The sequence below is a fragment of the Vidua macroura genome, chromosome 4, assembly GCF_024509145.1.
Source record: "Vidua macroura isolate BioBank_ID:100142 chromosome 4, ASM2450914v1, whole genome shotgun sequence".
NCBI classification, from domain to species: Eukaryota; Metazoa; Chordata; class Aves; order Passeriformes; family Viduidae; genus Vidua; species Vidua macroura.
The window spans coordinates 27,396,611-27,411,947 of record NC_071574.1 but is presented as its reverse complement, the minus strand read 5'-3'; the positions used below and the strand labels follow the sequence as shown (position 1 = coordinate 27,411,947).

The following is a 15,337-nucleotide window of genomic DNA, read 5'->3' as shown; positions in this document are numbered from 1 at the left end:
CACAAGCACGAGAAACATGCTACTCACAAAAAAAAAAGCTGTTTTTACTACAAATTAATTTGGTTCTGCCAGTCAAATTTTTAAAAATACTTTAAATATGCTGAAATTCCTTCAAAATCCTAAATCCTAATAAAAGATTCTATGCGGTCAATGGGGTAGATATTTTGACACCCTAACATATTCACAGAAGCAAAACTTTGCAAAGCGTATCAACATGGACACTTGGTATGGACATATACAACCATAGGGAGTATCCAGAATATTTGAAGTCTGGAAAACTTTCAAGGGAAGCTGGCGGAACGTACCTCATGAAAGGAATTAATACATATGAAAAATCAGGGGTTACTGAACATAAGAACTTCACACTTCTGTCTTTTCTGGCCCCTCTGTCATCTAGTCTAGTTCTGTAAGAGTCACAGTGGCCACTTTGCTACACTTTTTTGTTTGAGACAGACATATTGGACCAATAAACCTCAGTCTCAAAAGCAAAAGTCTTGGCAGTCTTTTTTTTGTCTCCTTAACTTCTCTAAAAAGATTACTGTGACTAACGCAAAACAGCTAGCTGGGAAAGATTATTATTCAAAAAGAAATTGTCCAAAAGATTAATTAACTTGAACCCAGATTTCACCCCTTTCCATGCAACTTATGCAGGCAAATGACTGGAGTTCTGCGATGTCAATGCACTTTGAGATACACTCATGGGCAAAGCATTGTTTATGGTTATCTCTTGTCTTGTCTGACATCGCACCATTGCCAGGATTGCCCTCCGAAACCTGTGAAGGGCAAGAAAGGGAAAACAGAAAGATCATTAGCTGGAGAACCAAAGAGAAGGGAAAAATATGGTAAGATGGTCTTAACTATTACAATAGTTTTCAATTTTAGTAGAATGTACTTAATAAAAAAACATGTATTTGGAATTCAAAAGGACCTGGGTCTTTTTCACTTCCAGGTACAGGAGTGTAAAGCTAATTTCATCTCTTAAATAGGGATCACAGCAACTTTTGTTTATCCCAGGAGAGCAATAACAAAGATGAACTCACAGAATGGGAAAAAAACAGAGATGTTTTTCCATTGACTCAGCAGGTATGTTCACCTAGGCAGAGATCACAGGCTCTGCTTGAAGGTTGGAGCAGAGATGGGAAGAATGCCTCTTTGCAAAACACAGTCCTCAGACAGAGGCACTGGCTTGATTAGAGCATTTGTTATGCTTGCTCAAATCAGAATAGTTTTACTATTTACTTTAATGAAAAGGGTCAATCCATCCTAAGCCATCAAAGTATGATTATTCCCAAATCAAACAAGAAAATCTACACCAGTTACATGTCACTATGATGCACGCACTTTGGCCACAGTCATTAAAACCAGTCTACTACTGATGCAACACAGATTCCATACTGAATCCCCTTGAGAAAACACAAATGGGACTTTCAATAGCTATGTTAATATGTTCTCAAAAATAGGTATCAATTCAGGATGTTCTGATGATGATCATAACAATTTATTTTAGGCTTTCCTGTCCAAAAGGTCAGCTTTAGTAAGTTAACAGTGGCATACCCTTTGCTCTTCACTAATCAGCTTGCCATATTTTACAGGTGATCCTTCTATACTCAGATGATATGCTAAAGTCATGAAATAGACTGGTAGAAATTTCAGAACACTTACTTTTTGTTTGCAATGACATAAATGCAGGGATTATAGAATGTGGAAGATTTTGCAAAGAGAGGAGCTATGATGGCCATTGCAGGAGAAATTTTCTTTGGATCTCCAAAGGAAGACCACAGACACACAATAGAATATGGAGACCACGCCACCAAGAACATTATAATCATCACAACAGACATCTGTAAAACAAGAGAAACAGATACATAACCAGTATTACCTCAAGATGAAGACCTCGCAGCAAAACCTCATAACAAAAGCACATACACCTAGGTGTAAACAAAGCTATCCTGAATGAAATAATATATAAACAAGCACACCTGACATGTTCTGACAGTTTACACTGAAACCTCGCTTTGGGGATTTAAAAGGACACCTCACTGCCATGTGTTTGGCATGGTGTCATTTCATTACATACAATATTCTTCCCAAATCAGCACTACTCATTAGGTTAAATCTGCCCATCAGGAGTTTAAATTACTAGAGAGGACTTCACATATGAATTACGCCCCCCATAACAAGTCACTCTGGGATGCTATTATAAGCAGTAAATACAAACAGAGACAAAAATTTAAGCCAAATATTTAATTTAGCTGTTAATAAAAATGTTTCATAAGGCTTAATTATGGTACTATAAAATAAAAGAAAGTAAATGTTCTAGGACATATAGTTAAGGAACCCAGAAGTGTCTGCTTGGTTTAATGAAGCATTATAGACATGTTCAAGAATGATACAGTGGAGGTATCTGAGCTGTCATGTCTTCTCTGCCTGCCTGCAGAGAGAACAACCTGGGCAGCTTGGGGCTCACACCCCAGGACATGCCATGCCACAGCCAGACCTGGACAGTGACAAACTAGGGGTAGTAGAGGGTAGGAGAGGTCATCAACTGAGATAGACTTTTCTGGATTTTGTCAGGGACATGAATTGATAGTGGAAACTGAAATGGAAATCTCAAATTAATCCAGAGGACAAAACAAACCACTAGAAAACCAACCAAAACTGCAGGGCTGCATACACATAGGATTCCCTAGTGCTGCTCACCTACACCCCTAGTTAGTCTTTCAGAGATTAACAAAATGAGAAACAAGAAGTAAATAGCTACTTTGTATGAGCTGCTCTAGAGCACAATCAATACACAAGCAGTGACTCTTACAGAAGATCTCTATTTAAATGCAAACACAATACCAAAATGTAAGAAAGAACCCTTTTATATAGGAGTTTGGTGCATAGAAAGCTTAGAGGATGCTAATTTGCAAAAAGCAGAGAAGTCCAGTTCTAAAGATGGATATTGCTTAACTCTAAAGCATTAATTTTTTTCTCTTTTTTTATTATAACTTAGTGTCTTCAACTGAAAAATAGGAAAAACGCATTTTCTTCACAAAAGTGAGTCAAAATTTTTAACTGAATCTTCAGTTTCAAGTATTCTGAAAGTTCTTCACAAAAGTAAAACACTCAAATTACTCTTTTTTGGTGAAAAAAACTAATCTTCAGAACTTAGCAATGAGAAAGTTTTCCAAGGAATGCTGTTTGCACTGATAAGTAGGTACATACTCTTCTGTCCAATTCTCTCTCACTTTTTCATCATGCCCAACCATAAATCACATCTTTACACAAAATCAAAGGAGCTAGTGAATTTCAAGATTTCTCAAGGACTTATATACATTAAAAGAATGTCGACCTTCCAGGCAGGATATATCATTTCATGCCATATCTCACATTTGCTACTGCTTACATAAGAGATAAGCAAATAGACTGAAAAGAGCAAGGCATTGGAACACAGCTTGGGAGCTGGAAATGCACTCTCTTTCCTCAGCCACAAGTTCAAGTGAGAGTTGACCAATCCATTTCAGACCAAACACATCTGTGAACCAAGCAGGAAGCCTAAGGACTCTGCAGATACAGAGTAAAAGTTCTCCTAGGGTACCTTGGAGGCACATTTCTAGGTAATGACAGAGGAGAGAGGCAAGGAAAATTTCCTTGCTTCAAAGCAGCTATTCATCGGGAAAGGGTATTAGACTAAAAATAAAGAATCTAGTGTGATAAATCAAGCTAATAGTTTTCACCAAGGCTCAGTATCAGCTAATATTTATTATAAAAAAAGGGGGAATGTAGGAAACCAAAATTCTTAAAAGACTGCAATTAGGACTTTAACACAAAGAACATGCTTGAAACAAAACATGCACTCATTTACCTTTGTCACATCTACTTGGTCAGACCAATCTATGTTAATGCTCTCCAGGCAGTTACTGCTGGCATATTGTTTCATTGTCCGGGAAACATTGTAATAACAGTAAAACATGACTGTTAAGGGCACAACAAAATTAACAGCAATTACACTCATTGTGTAGGAAATAAAGGACCTGATAAGACAGAAAAACAAAACAGAGTAACTTACAAATAGCCATCCAGGAAAAGTTACTAAAGAATTTGGCATTTTGATTTGATTATGTCATTTTGCAACAAGCTCTAAAATAATAAGGAAAATTTTCTTTAGCTAAGTTTTTTTTATTAGAAACTACAAGTATTGAAGTTTTGAAGCATATCTCAACTCCTATGGGGTTTTTTGTTAGATTCGCTCTACGTTATTTTTATTGTTTTAAATTTTGCTTCATACTTCAGAAAGAAGTTATGCTCCTACAGCAGTGAATTAAACAATCGTAGACTTCAGCAAGCCAGAACACTTAAAAGAAAGAGGGGGAATCTTACGCATCATTTTTCCTCCAATTTACTGTGCACGTTGCTCCAGTGGGATCCGGAGCGTAGCTGGCCCAGCCTGCAGTAGGCATGGAAGACCAGAAGACTGCATTTATCCAAGCAGCAAGGATGAGAGTGGCATAGCTACGCGTGGTCATTCTTCTTCCTGCAGCCAAGCACAGACAGTCACAAACAGCTCTCATCTGCTGTTTCTTTCCAGTGTCAAACTAGAGTTACAAGTGGCTTCCATCAAGCACATAATGAGTTAATAAAGACCCTTTCCAAGGCTCGCAGTCCCAAACACTGGAGGATACCTGTTTTGCTCTGCTGCCTGACATCCCAGTCCTTGCAGCCTTTAAAGCCACTTGAACACCATGACCTATTCCAACTCAGCATACAGGCAATACCTGATCCCAACCCCACACCAAAAGCTTATTATGCAACACTACATTCAAGTACACCCTTGGAAGATTGCAGGGGAGGAATTAACTGTTACAACAGAGCTGTAACAGGGAAGAGAAAAACACCCAGGGTGGTGTTAACACAACAACAAAGGCACACACCTGCTTGACAGAGGTCAAAACCTCATACAGCCAGAGGCTTTTTGTGTGCTTCTCTGTATGGATGTGACCCTCTAAAGACTGAAAATGGCCATAAAACCACAATTTATAAACAGAGTAACAGCCTAATGATGAATTTTTCACTTTAACGAGCAGTATGCAAACTAGGTAATTTACTTAACTAGGTACTGTAGGTTCAAGTTCTGTCCAGTGCTGTAACTATGGAGTCATTCATGAGAAAACAATACAATCAAATCAGAATTTTATTCCTCCCAACAGTGACTGAGTTTTGACCCTAAGTCAGTACCTATATCAGGCCTGCAGATGGTCAGGTAACGATCAACAGCAACAACAGTCAGCAAACCAATACTTGCCATCCCAAAAAATATATTTAAGGCAGCATAGATCTGAAATTAAAACAAACAAGCAAGAAAATAATTTCTGAGAAATCTTTCAAAGATGCAAGCACAAATCTGTGTACTGAATCAAGACAATTCAGCCAGAGTTCTCTTCCATAAGCAACGTCTTAAAGGTCTTAATTCAATGCAGGCAATTTGAAGGTGGCTCATTAAAAAGTAAACATTTCAAAAGCCCCTGCTTGTATGCACATTAGAAATCCTAAAGACAGCAATCTTAAAATCAAAGAAACACTGTCCTTCAATAAGTAAATTTCGAGATTCAGAGTTTGGAGGGGTTTATTTCATGTTTTCAATATATGTTAAGGAAACCTGAGGAGCATTTAGTCCATCAGAAAGAGTTACAGCTTTAGCAAATGTGAGGTTCTGAATTATCACTCTTTCATCTGTTGTGATGATTTCACAGATGTGGCCCATTGATTTACTCCCTCAGGCTCCATGTTTAAGTATGTCAGATCTTTTGCACAGAACAACACATGCTGCAATCCCAACATGCTCCAAATACATCTGCCCTGTCATCCCAGGGGAAGCCTGACCAGGAAGGATGACTGGGAGGGCTGTGTTACCACTGGCACCCCAGTAATACAGAGCCCTGAGCCAGAGCACGTGGCACCAGCAGTTATAACAGAACCACATGGCATTCAGCCATCTCAGATCACAGGATTCATTAGGTTTAGGTTGACATGAGCTGTGCTTCAAGTGCTTCAACTCTCAAATCAGTGAGATCTGTCATCAACCTGAACACACCACAAGCCAATCCAGATCCAAAGATGTTAAAAGTGAGGCTTCCTGCCAAACAATGACTGAAGTTTGAGCTTGAAGGTACTGTCTACTGAGGCAAGCGATGTCAGATTGTGATAAGCATCTGTTGTATAAATGTCCAAAATGTTTGCCTTATGACACATTTTCACTATACGCCTTCACATTACTACTCTTAAGCGTGGGCACTTAAGCCCAACAGTCTATCAGTTATGTAAATTAAAATCACAATACACAGTGAGCAAAGGCCACCATCTTTCTGCTATGGAAAGATATATGATATATAAGATATAACATATATGTTTTTCAGTCAGTCTATTCTTAAAAATAGGCAGCTCTTAAAAGTAGGCTAAATCTTTATGGAGACCAAAAGCCTTAGAGGCCTTAACTTTGAATATCCTATCAGTCCCATCCAAGAAGGACATGCATTTGCCAAGCAGAGCTCACCAAGATCTGTGATTTGATTTTGTAAGATCAGGATTTGATTTTGTAAGCCTTCTTAAAACTATTTTAAAATGTCTAGTTGATAGATATAAGGTTACACTTAATTGTTTTCAGACTGTAAATATAAGCTTAAAGTGAAACTCACACAAAATACTCTCTCCAGAAATTGCTGACATCACAGAACATCAGTTTCAGCTCCAGAGTCACATTCTGCATCTCAGCCTTATCTCTTAAAATAGCACAAGGTAGAGCCATTACTTATTTCTCAGTTAGCTTTTAAGTGCTGAAACTTTCTCTCTAACTGAATTGCAATACCTGGCATCCAGTATATCCAAATTTCCAGCTTCCATGCAGGTCTGAGGCAGCAGACATGGGGTAACCAATGCCACTAACACCAATATCAGTAAAAGCCAAGTTGATAATAATCGCGTTGGTTGCTGTCCGAAGCTCTTTGTACTTAACAAAGATGCCTAACACAACAATGTTACTGAAAATGCTTATCACTCCTGCAAAAACAAAAAAAAAGGAAAACTTTACAAAAGGTACACACCAGCCAGTAATACCCATGCAGAAGAAAATGCAGCCTATTGTAATACGTAAGTCCCAAAAAAGATTTATTTTCAGTCAAGTGCAAGTTTGCAAAGAGGAGAAAAAGGAGAAAAAGTTTGAAAGGGAGAAAAAAGCTTTTCCAGTTAGGCAACCTTCACATGGATTGAGTAAGCGCCAATGAGACTTTTGATGCAATGACAACAAGCAGAGCAGAAATTCAAATGCATCCAGGATTACACTTCAAACACTCTGGCCACCAAGTAGAGTGCTGACCTCCATGGTAAAGAAGAATGCAGGTTGGTGACTGGCAAAAACAAAAGCATTGGAAAAAAAACTTATGCACCTGATCTAGAAGAAGGCTCCTGCCAACTCCTGGGAGTCAGTAATTTTAAAATCAAATGTGGCAAAATCATAATTACCCCTCAGCTATCTCTCTTTTAACATCACCAAGGATGTCTGTTCTCAGGTGCAGGTCTCCTGTTGGAGGTCCAACATCTTTTGGCCTCCCAGATGCCATCATCTATCATATTCATATACTCACACATTTCAGGAATGACACTGATTCTATGTGCTCCTAAAATTTAAATAAACAAGCAGCTGAGGATCTAATCTGAAATGAACAACAGAGTAAAAAAGCCACATGCAGTGCTTCTGTCAGCTCTCCTGTTGACAGATAGCATGTCATCTCTTGGCAGAGAGGGAGCAAAGGAGAATTACAAGTTTAATAATGCAGACTTCTTTTGAAGCATGTTTTAACAGATATTACAGCTACCAATAATGGAACCAGACATACAACAGGACTGTAAACTCGTATCCTCAGGATGAAGAAAAGATCCTTCTAGACACATTTAAATTTAATAATTCAGAGTCCAGCCTTAAAATTAAGGGGGGGAGAAGGGAGGCAATGAAAAAAAGGGAAGAAAAAGTGAATCTATATTAATTAAAAATGTTAGTATCACTAAAGTAAACTAATAATAGAGCAAAAAAAGAATGTTTTGAGGAACAAAATATAAGACGGAAGACAGATACCATCTTGAACAAAGTGAGAAAAAACATGTAGATACAAGAAATGATCTCTTCTCTGCTTCTGAGGTACAGGTCAAGCGGATGAATGAAGTTTCTCCAGGCAGCAGTTAAGCAGTGCCCATTAAAGGAGCATTGAAACTGGTCAAAGTGCTGGAGCACAAATCTTATGAGGAGCAGCTGAGGGAGTTGGGGTTGTTCAGTCTGGAGAAAAGGAGGGTCAAGGTGACCTTATTGTTCTCTACAACCACCTGAAAGGAGGATGAAGCCAGGTCGGGGTCAGTCTCTTCTCCCAGGAAACAAGCAACAGGGTGAGAGGAAATGGCCTCAAGTTGCACCAGGGAAGAGTACTTTTGGATATTAGGAAAAATTTCTTCACTGAAAGGGTTATCAAGCACTGGAACAGGCTGCCCAAGAAAGCGGTTGAGTTGCCATCCCTTGGAATGTGTAGATATGGTGCTTAGGGACATAGTTTAGGGTGGGACATGGCAATTTTGGGTAGTAGCATCAAAGTAAAAAAAAAAAAAAAACGGGTACATGTATAACATGGAATTTACCTTTCCAGCTAGCATTTTAAAATGATACCAGAGCATTCACCACTATAAGCAGAAAGACATCCATGAGGCAGCAGAGCTTGCTGCAGCCTGAGTATCCCTGTTGTCATTACAAAAATGAATATACTGGCCAGTGTAATGCTTAACAATTACTTTCTTCTCAGAAAACAAGAGAGAAACACTTGAATCTTTTAAAGAGTGCCATAATGATGAACACTGTACCCAGACTTCATTCTTATTCTTATACTTCTGCTTATTAACAAGGCTTAAATCTTTCAGATGTGAAATTTGCTGTGGTAAGGCTGGTGCAAAGCAATCAATCATTTTCAAGTATTATATGGACTTCATTGCCAAAAACATTTCTCATTAAGAAAGTAAAGATTTATTAGACTCCGCCAACTATAATTAGAAATAGAAAAATGAAAAAAACCTAAAACTGCAAAGTAATCTTTTTTTTTTTCCCATGACATTTAATTTCCATGCAAGATTAAGAAAGAAGAGCTCACTTGATTCTGGTTAATTCCATTGATACCCTATGATCACCAATGATAGATTTGATCCCAAACACCAGCTGGTCAAAATTATCTGAAAATATCACCTTGTTACATACTACATCATCAATTTTATTAAAAATATAAGAGGTATATGTAGACTACCAATACTTGACCATTATTTATCTCTACAGCTTCTTAAGAAGTCTACCGCTCTGTGTAGCTGTTCTATCAATTTCTCCAAAGACCTTGAATAAATTATTGTCTTTGCATCCAAAAATATCCACTTTTCCAGCACAGCAATTTGATACTCACCACTTCAGACATATATGCTAAATAAACTGCAACCATCAGAGATACTATTTCATATAAATGTAAAATACATTAATATTTTAAAGTATTTTAAAATCTAACCACAACATTGGAAAATTTGTGGTACAGACAATGAATAAAGAATAAACTGATTTGGTTTTCCATTATAAAAGTATAGAAAAGGTTTTAAACCAGTAGTTTTTAAACACAGTAGGTTTCTGTTTTGGTTAGGTGGATATTTCATTACTATAGCACTCAATGCTTCAGAAAAGCGTTACTGAAGAAGTAGTGGTTATACAATGAAAACGTATTTAAGGGGAGAATAAGAATAATTCTATGACCATTCAACTTTAGCCAAAGACCACTGCAGTCACAGAGAACAAACACGATGTGAAGCCTCACAGCGTGCTTTTCTAACACGTGTCATTGGTGAAAAATACAGCTGCAACTGGAATCTGCTCTTCTCTGATTAATGACCAGCTCCCTCCCTCTAAGTCACATTCCAACCCTTCCCCTTACATCCCCTAACAGACACCCGCTCACATGCTCAGACTACACATATATTACTACAAACATGTGGCCCAGGAGAAATCTCAAGATAGCTGCGAGCACATCACAGAAAAATGCAAGATGTGACAGCTATGCCCTATTTTTATCTATTTTGCAAGCTGGCAGAAACTAATTCTCACTCTCTTCTATAATTACATATCAACAAAATGTATTTTTTGAGACACAATGCTGCCTTCAAATATAGAGCAGAAAACTTAGATTCTGCACATTTCAGATGTTTCTGCATATTTCAGTCAGGCAGCTGATTGCTAACTTGTCAGTAAACATGGAGAAAAGCCATCAGACAGCTGTCCAATACAAAATGAAACACCATCACTATTACTGTACAAAATGAGCATTCAGATCTACAAGTTCTATTTTTAAAAGTTACACAACAATTTGCCAATGCCCATACCTGCTGTTATTAAGTAAGCTGCAACTATGTTGTGCTCAGTCTGTGTGAAGGCTGAATGAGCTTCATTGTCACTTTCTGAAGAATTGGATGAGTCATTCCAATACATTTTTGACAAAAGACTGTCGTCTATCCTCTGAAACAATTCATCAAGAAGACGAAACACTACAAAACCCCGTCAGGCAAATTCTTTCATTATTCAATAGACTCACTGAACAATTAAAAGAAGGGGGGTAGGGAGGAGCTCCCCCCACCATTGACAGCTTCCAAGTACGATTTAATTGGACTAAAGTGGAAAGAAGTTTACTCTCCCAATCTATGCAGGAGATTGTTAATTAAAACAAAGAGCAGCACAGAACTGAGTAAATTTTGCATAGTATGCTTAAACTTCATTCTTACAGCTAATGAGATTAACTGTCACATGCCCCCAAACTTTTTCCCTTCAAATCTCTTGTGCAATGCTTTGGAAACCTCAACAAAAGTTGACTCAGTTCAATCAATCATCAGCCTGGCTTGGAACTAATTCCCATCATCATGCAAAGCACAAAAACCTGCAGTACAACATGAAGAGACAAATGTCAGTTTCCTTAAAAACGGGATACATTTACTGTAAAGCCCATCCCTTCAAATCTTTATAGACTTATTTCTTCAAGGTTCTTTGTTTGAATTAACTTTCTGACAAAGACACAAGAAAAACACATTCCAGTATTTTCCTAAGTGAAGCATGACTTTCAGAAAACTCAGCTGCCACATGTCTAAAATAGCCTGGTATATAGAAAATGGTTGTTGAATATGCCTCCCTCTCCTAAACACAGTACATGTAAGCTTACTTTGGGCAAATTTTCCAAAGCAGCTTACTGGGCATTTTTCAAAGATCTGAGCAGCAAAATCTTGTTTTCTTCCCTTCAATGATGAAGTACCAGCACACCAAAGCGAAGACTTTTTAAAAAACCCTGCATAAATAATAGCTGCATTAAGTCCTTGCCCAAAGGATTTATACACAGCATCAGAAAGCAGCTGCTCCCCCTCAGTCCTGCTTCATACAGTTTTTGCCTTCAGTCAGTATCCATACTGGGTGTAAATGTGGCAAAGATGAGCACCAGAAGGTGCTCTTCAGCTGTATGTGGTTCCCAGGTAGGTCAAGCAGGTCCCAGGCTAGGTCTGTGCCTTCTGAGCAGCAATAAGGGTGCAGTGACACAGGAATACAGTCATTCCATGGAAAGTATACCTGAAGAGCTCTCTCTTCTCTAACCTGTGAAATACTCATAGAGCGTTCCCTCCCACTCCTCAGTTCTCCAAAACAAATATCCTGCATTTTTCTTTTGAATATAAAGGTAAGAAAAATTTTATGTAAACCTGTGCAGTCGCAGCATTTAGTCATCATTACTACACATGATCTCGTGCCACAGTCCTGCGAGCAAACATTTCCTTTAATGCCCCACATCTACACTCACAGCCCTCAGGGTATTTGTATTATTACAGTATTTTTCCTGTCAGAAGAGGATTAGGCAGGAACAGGGTGGGAGGGCTCTGAAAGGAATGGTCTGTTTGGCAATGAAGCCACTTTCCTCGTGCTACACTGTCCTGCCCTGAAAGATAAAGGCATGGCAATAATTTGATATCTTTGCTTTCCTCCTCTGACACTTTGGCAAGATTTTCAAAAGCACCTCAGATCTTGCAGCTTCCACAGAAGTCAGAGTTTGCTATGCTGAATGTCTCAAAAAAGCAAACTATTACTGTTTTTACTCAGATAGGATTCCAGATGTACAGTAGCAATTAACAAAAGAAATTTTATACTTGTTGACTTAAATACAACTTTGTAATACATGCAGTCCCTGCTATGTACCAATTGTTTCTGTCTCTTCTCAAATTTGACTAATTTTACAGCAACTAGAATTGACAAAGTCAAAACTAAAGGCAGACATCATCAAAAGTATTTTTTTTGCAACACTGTAGTTCATAAAATAAAGTAAAAAATATAAACCAGGAAATTATATATTGAAGTATAAAAATAATCCACAGCTTTGAAGCTAGATAAAATATGTCTTATCACATTGCTTATTAATACCAGTATAAGAAGATAAAATCCAAAATCTCAGGCTGTTTTTATCCTTCAATAACATATCATTACAGGTGTCAGAGGGGCACCTTATAAAGTGATGCTTTTCCTTCTCACCTGTCCCAGATCAGTAGCAAAATGTAACTTCTATTAAAATCCATTCTTCAATTTGCATGTATCTCTATATATATGTGGGGCAATGCAATGTGAGGTTTAGCAAGCTTTTACACTTATGTGTAAAATATATATCAATCAATGCATGAACGATGTGAGTAGAGAAATGTACCTTTTGCATTAAAAATAAATAAACTGGAAACCAAAACCAACCACAAACCTCTTCCTATTTCCAGTAACCGTGCTACAAACTCAACCCAAACCCAACGCCTCCCACGTTTACTATGCCCTCCACCGCTGGAGGGCCCTCTAAGGCAAATAGTCTCTTTAACCTTTTCCCAAAGAGATGCAAATGGTTCAAACCCCAAGGAAAACAAATTAATAACTTGCCTCTTTCTCCTCGTTCGCAAAGACTTTTACTAGATTTAAACTGTTGGTTAGAAAAGTTTCACTCTATAGAGATTTTCAGCTGACCGCCTTGGAAGATGCACGACCCCACTAAGATTTTTCCTTGCCATACATCACGCAATAGCTACGCTCCTTTTTTTTGATAAACAATACTCTTTCTTGCCAAGACAATGCTTTACACAACTGCAAATAACTTTGCATCAGTATATGTGCGACAATCCAGCATTTCTTCAGGCAAACATCCACAAGTATAAGTCAGTGCCAGAGAAAATCCTTCCTGTTCTACAAGTGCCAGTGTTGCAGACTCATATTAAAATATCCCAATTATTTTCTGCATTTCATCAAATTTCTCTAACATAGCAAATCTATGAACTACCTTGAGCCATCCTATCCCAGCATCTGCAGAAAACACAAGCAAAATAAACAACTCTGCAAGGAATGCAGGGACACTAAAGCCATCCTCATTAGGTAACAATTTAAGCCTTATTAATACACCGCCATGTATTACCCTCTGTTTAAGGAGAATTTAGATCCCAAAAAAATAACGCCCCCCCCAAAAAAAAAAAAGCACAAAAAAAAAAAAAAAAAAAAAAAAAGCACAAAAAAAAAAAAAAAAAAACCACCAAAATTTTGCTGTGGCATGGACAAAAGGCTCCAGGTCTTCTAAATACTTGTAGGCAATCTGATCCTGGTGATGCATCAGGGGTCAGTTTCAAAACCAGCTCAAAGTCAGACTCTACACCTGGGTCAAACACTGCCATGGGAGTGGTGACACCACTACTCCTGCGTACTGAACTGCTCTGAAGCCCACCTGAGTTTCAAAGGAATTTCCAGGATAGCAACCCCCCTTGTGCTGCTGGAGCAGGTGGCAGATGAGAAGCTATTTTTAGATGGTCCAGCTATGTGCTACCAGAAAGGGGAATGAACACAGAGAACACCAGTCATCCAGAGCCTACACTAACACTTTACCCCCACTCCCCTCACTTCAGACTGCACTCTGCCTTTTCTTCCCCAGACACTACAACTACTTGAAATTTGCCATTTCTGCCAACACACCTATTTCTGTCACAGTACCTGTGAGCCCCTTGCCTATTCTCTGCAGCAGCAGCACAGAGTATCTGTAACTACGCACATAAATAAATCCAGAACATTTCACTTACTAAGATATGAGCACTTTGACAGACTCACAGGTAGAATTTGAAGTTCAAAACTGAAAGACGTCACATAAAATTAGAGAACTTCTGTCTTAGTTCATTACAGCATTACATTGCAGACAAGACATCTTTTTTTCAGACTGAACTTTCATCTGTTACTGTTAGCACCTTACATATATTAGGAGGGCAGGGTCACACCATGGCACAGAGAAGACAACACAGAATAGGGACTTAATGTGCCTTGCAAATACCCTCCTTCCCTAGAATGGAGAATGAAAATCATACGTTCTTCCATCCTAAGAACATCCTACAACCTCCGTGGAGATCTAAGATTGTAAATTTTCTTTGGATATTTGCATAAAATCCATCCAACACTGTTTGTATGCATAGGCCATGCCGTAATGCTCCTAATCCATTGGGACTGCAATCCCTTCCCTATAACCAAGAGGCCAATCTTTCCTCCAGAGCTGCAATGGATATTGCTGTTTAGCCCCTCTGCACACAGAGGTCAAAGCCTTTGCTTTGCCCTTGCAGCACCTGAGGCTGACTCACTGCTCCATCTGCTGAGAGACTCGGCACACTTGCCTGCTCCTGGGCTGCCAGGCAACATTGCCTGCAGCCAAACGCTGCCTGTCACACCCTGCACTGCACAGGTCACGGCAGGAGCCTTCTGACACCCTGGCAAAAAGCATGTCCCTAAAGAATAGCGAAGAGCAGCATGGATTTGGGTGTAAAAGTGAGGACTGTGTTACGTTAGTCTTTCAAAGTCAGAGCAATAAAGAAAGAGTATCTGAGCCAGCTGCCCACTATTGAAGCATCAGTGAAGAAACCCAGCACAGCAGAGGATCCAGCTGCAAACATGACAGAAGTACTGACACTGCAGGTGCACTTGGTTTGTGTTGTTCAGCTGCAATGTGGAATGCCCAAAACACAATTACTTGCAAAGAATTTAGATGAAAGGCAATTTTACAAAGCCTCGAGTCAAAGCCCTGAGGCACTTAGGCCTCGCAAAGCACAGCAGCAAAATCATTCTCACAGCTCTGGATTTAACTGACCTGGTTAAAGCAAGGCTTGTAGCAATACCAGGGAAAAAACATGGAATCCCTCATTTCCTGGGTTTAAAAGTAGTCTCAACTTCTTCTCACAAAAGCAGACCTAGCAGAAATTCAATGTTCTGTGT

General features: G+C 38.8%; 1 protein-coding gene across 1 annotated transcript; it reads right to left on the bottom strand.

Annotated features, from left to right (window-relative positions):
• Positions 1–594: 594 nt before the first annotated feature.
• On the bottom strand, positions 595–10,715 carry RRH (retinal pigment epithelium-derived rhodopsin homolog). The gene is made up of 7 exons (XM_053976036.1): positions 10,426–10,715; positions 6,848–7,038; positions 5,221–5,320; positions 4,366–4,519; positions 3,851–4,019; positions 1,663–1,841; positions 595–773 (listed from the first exon to the last, which is right to left on the bottom strand). The coding sequence occupies exons 1-7, from the start codon at positions 10,529–10,531 to the stop codon at positions 644–646; spliced, it is 1,029 nt and encodes a 342-aa protein (XP_053832011.1). The 5' UTR covers positions 10,532–10,715; the 3' UTR covers positions 595–643.
• Between the last annotated feature and the right edge of the window lie 4,622 nt (positions 10,716–15,337).

Bases quoted from the DNA above. Each gene is read 5' to 3' on its own strand.
- RRH (XM_053976036.1), bottom strand. From the start codon at position 10,531: ATGTATTGGAATGACTCATCCAATTCTTCAGAAAGTGACAATGAAGCT. The intron at 7,039-10,425 runs GTATGGGCATTG...TTGTTTTTGCAG, and splicing joins AGCTTACTTAATAACAGCAG to GAGTGATAAGCATTTTCAGT. The intron at 4,520-5,220 runs GTACTGACTTAG...GCTTGGCTGCAG, and splicing joins CATCTGCAGGCCTGATATAG to GAAGAAGAATGACCACGCGT.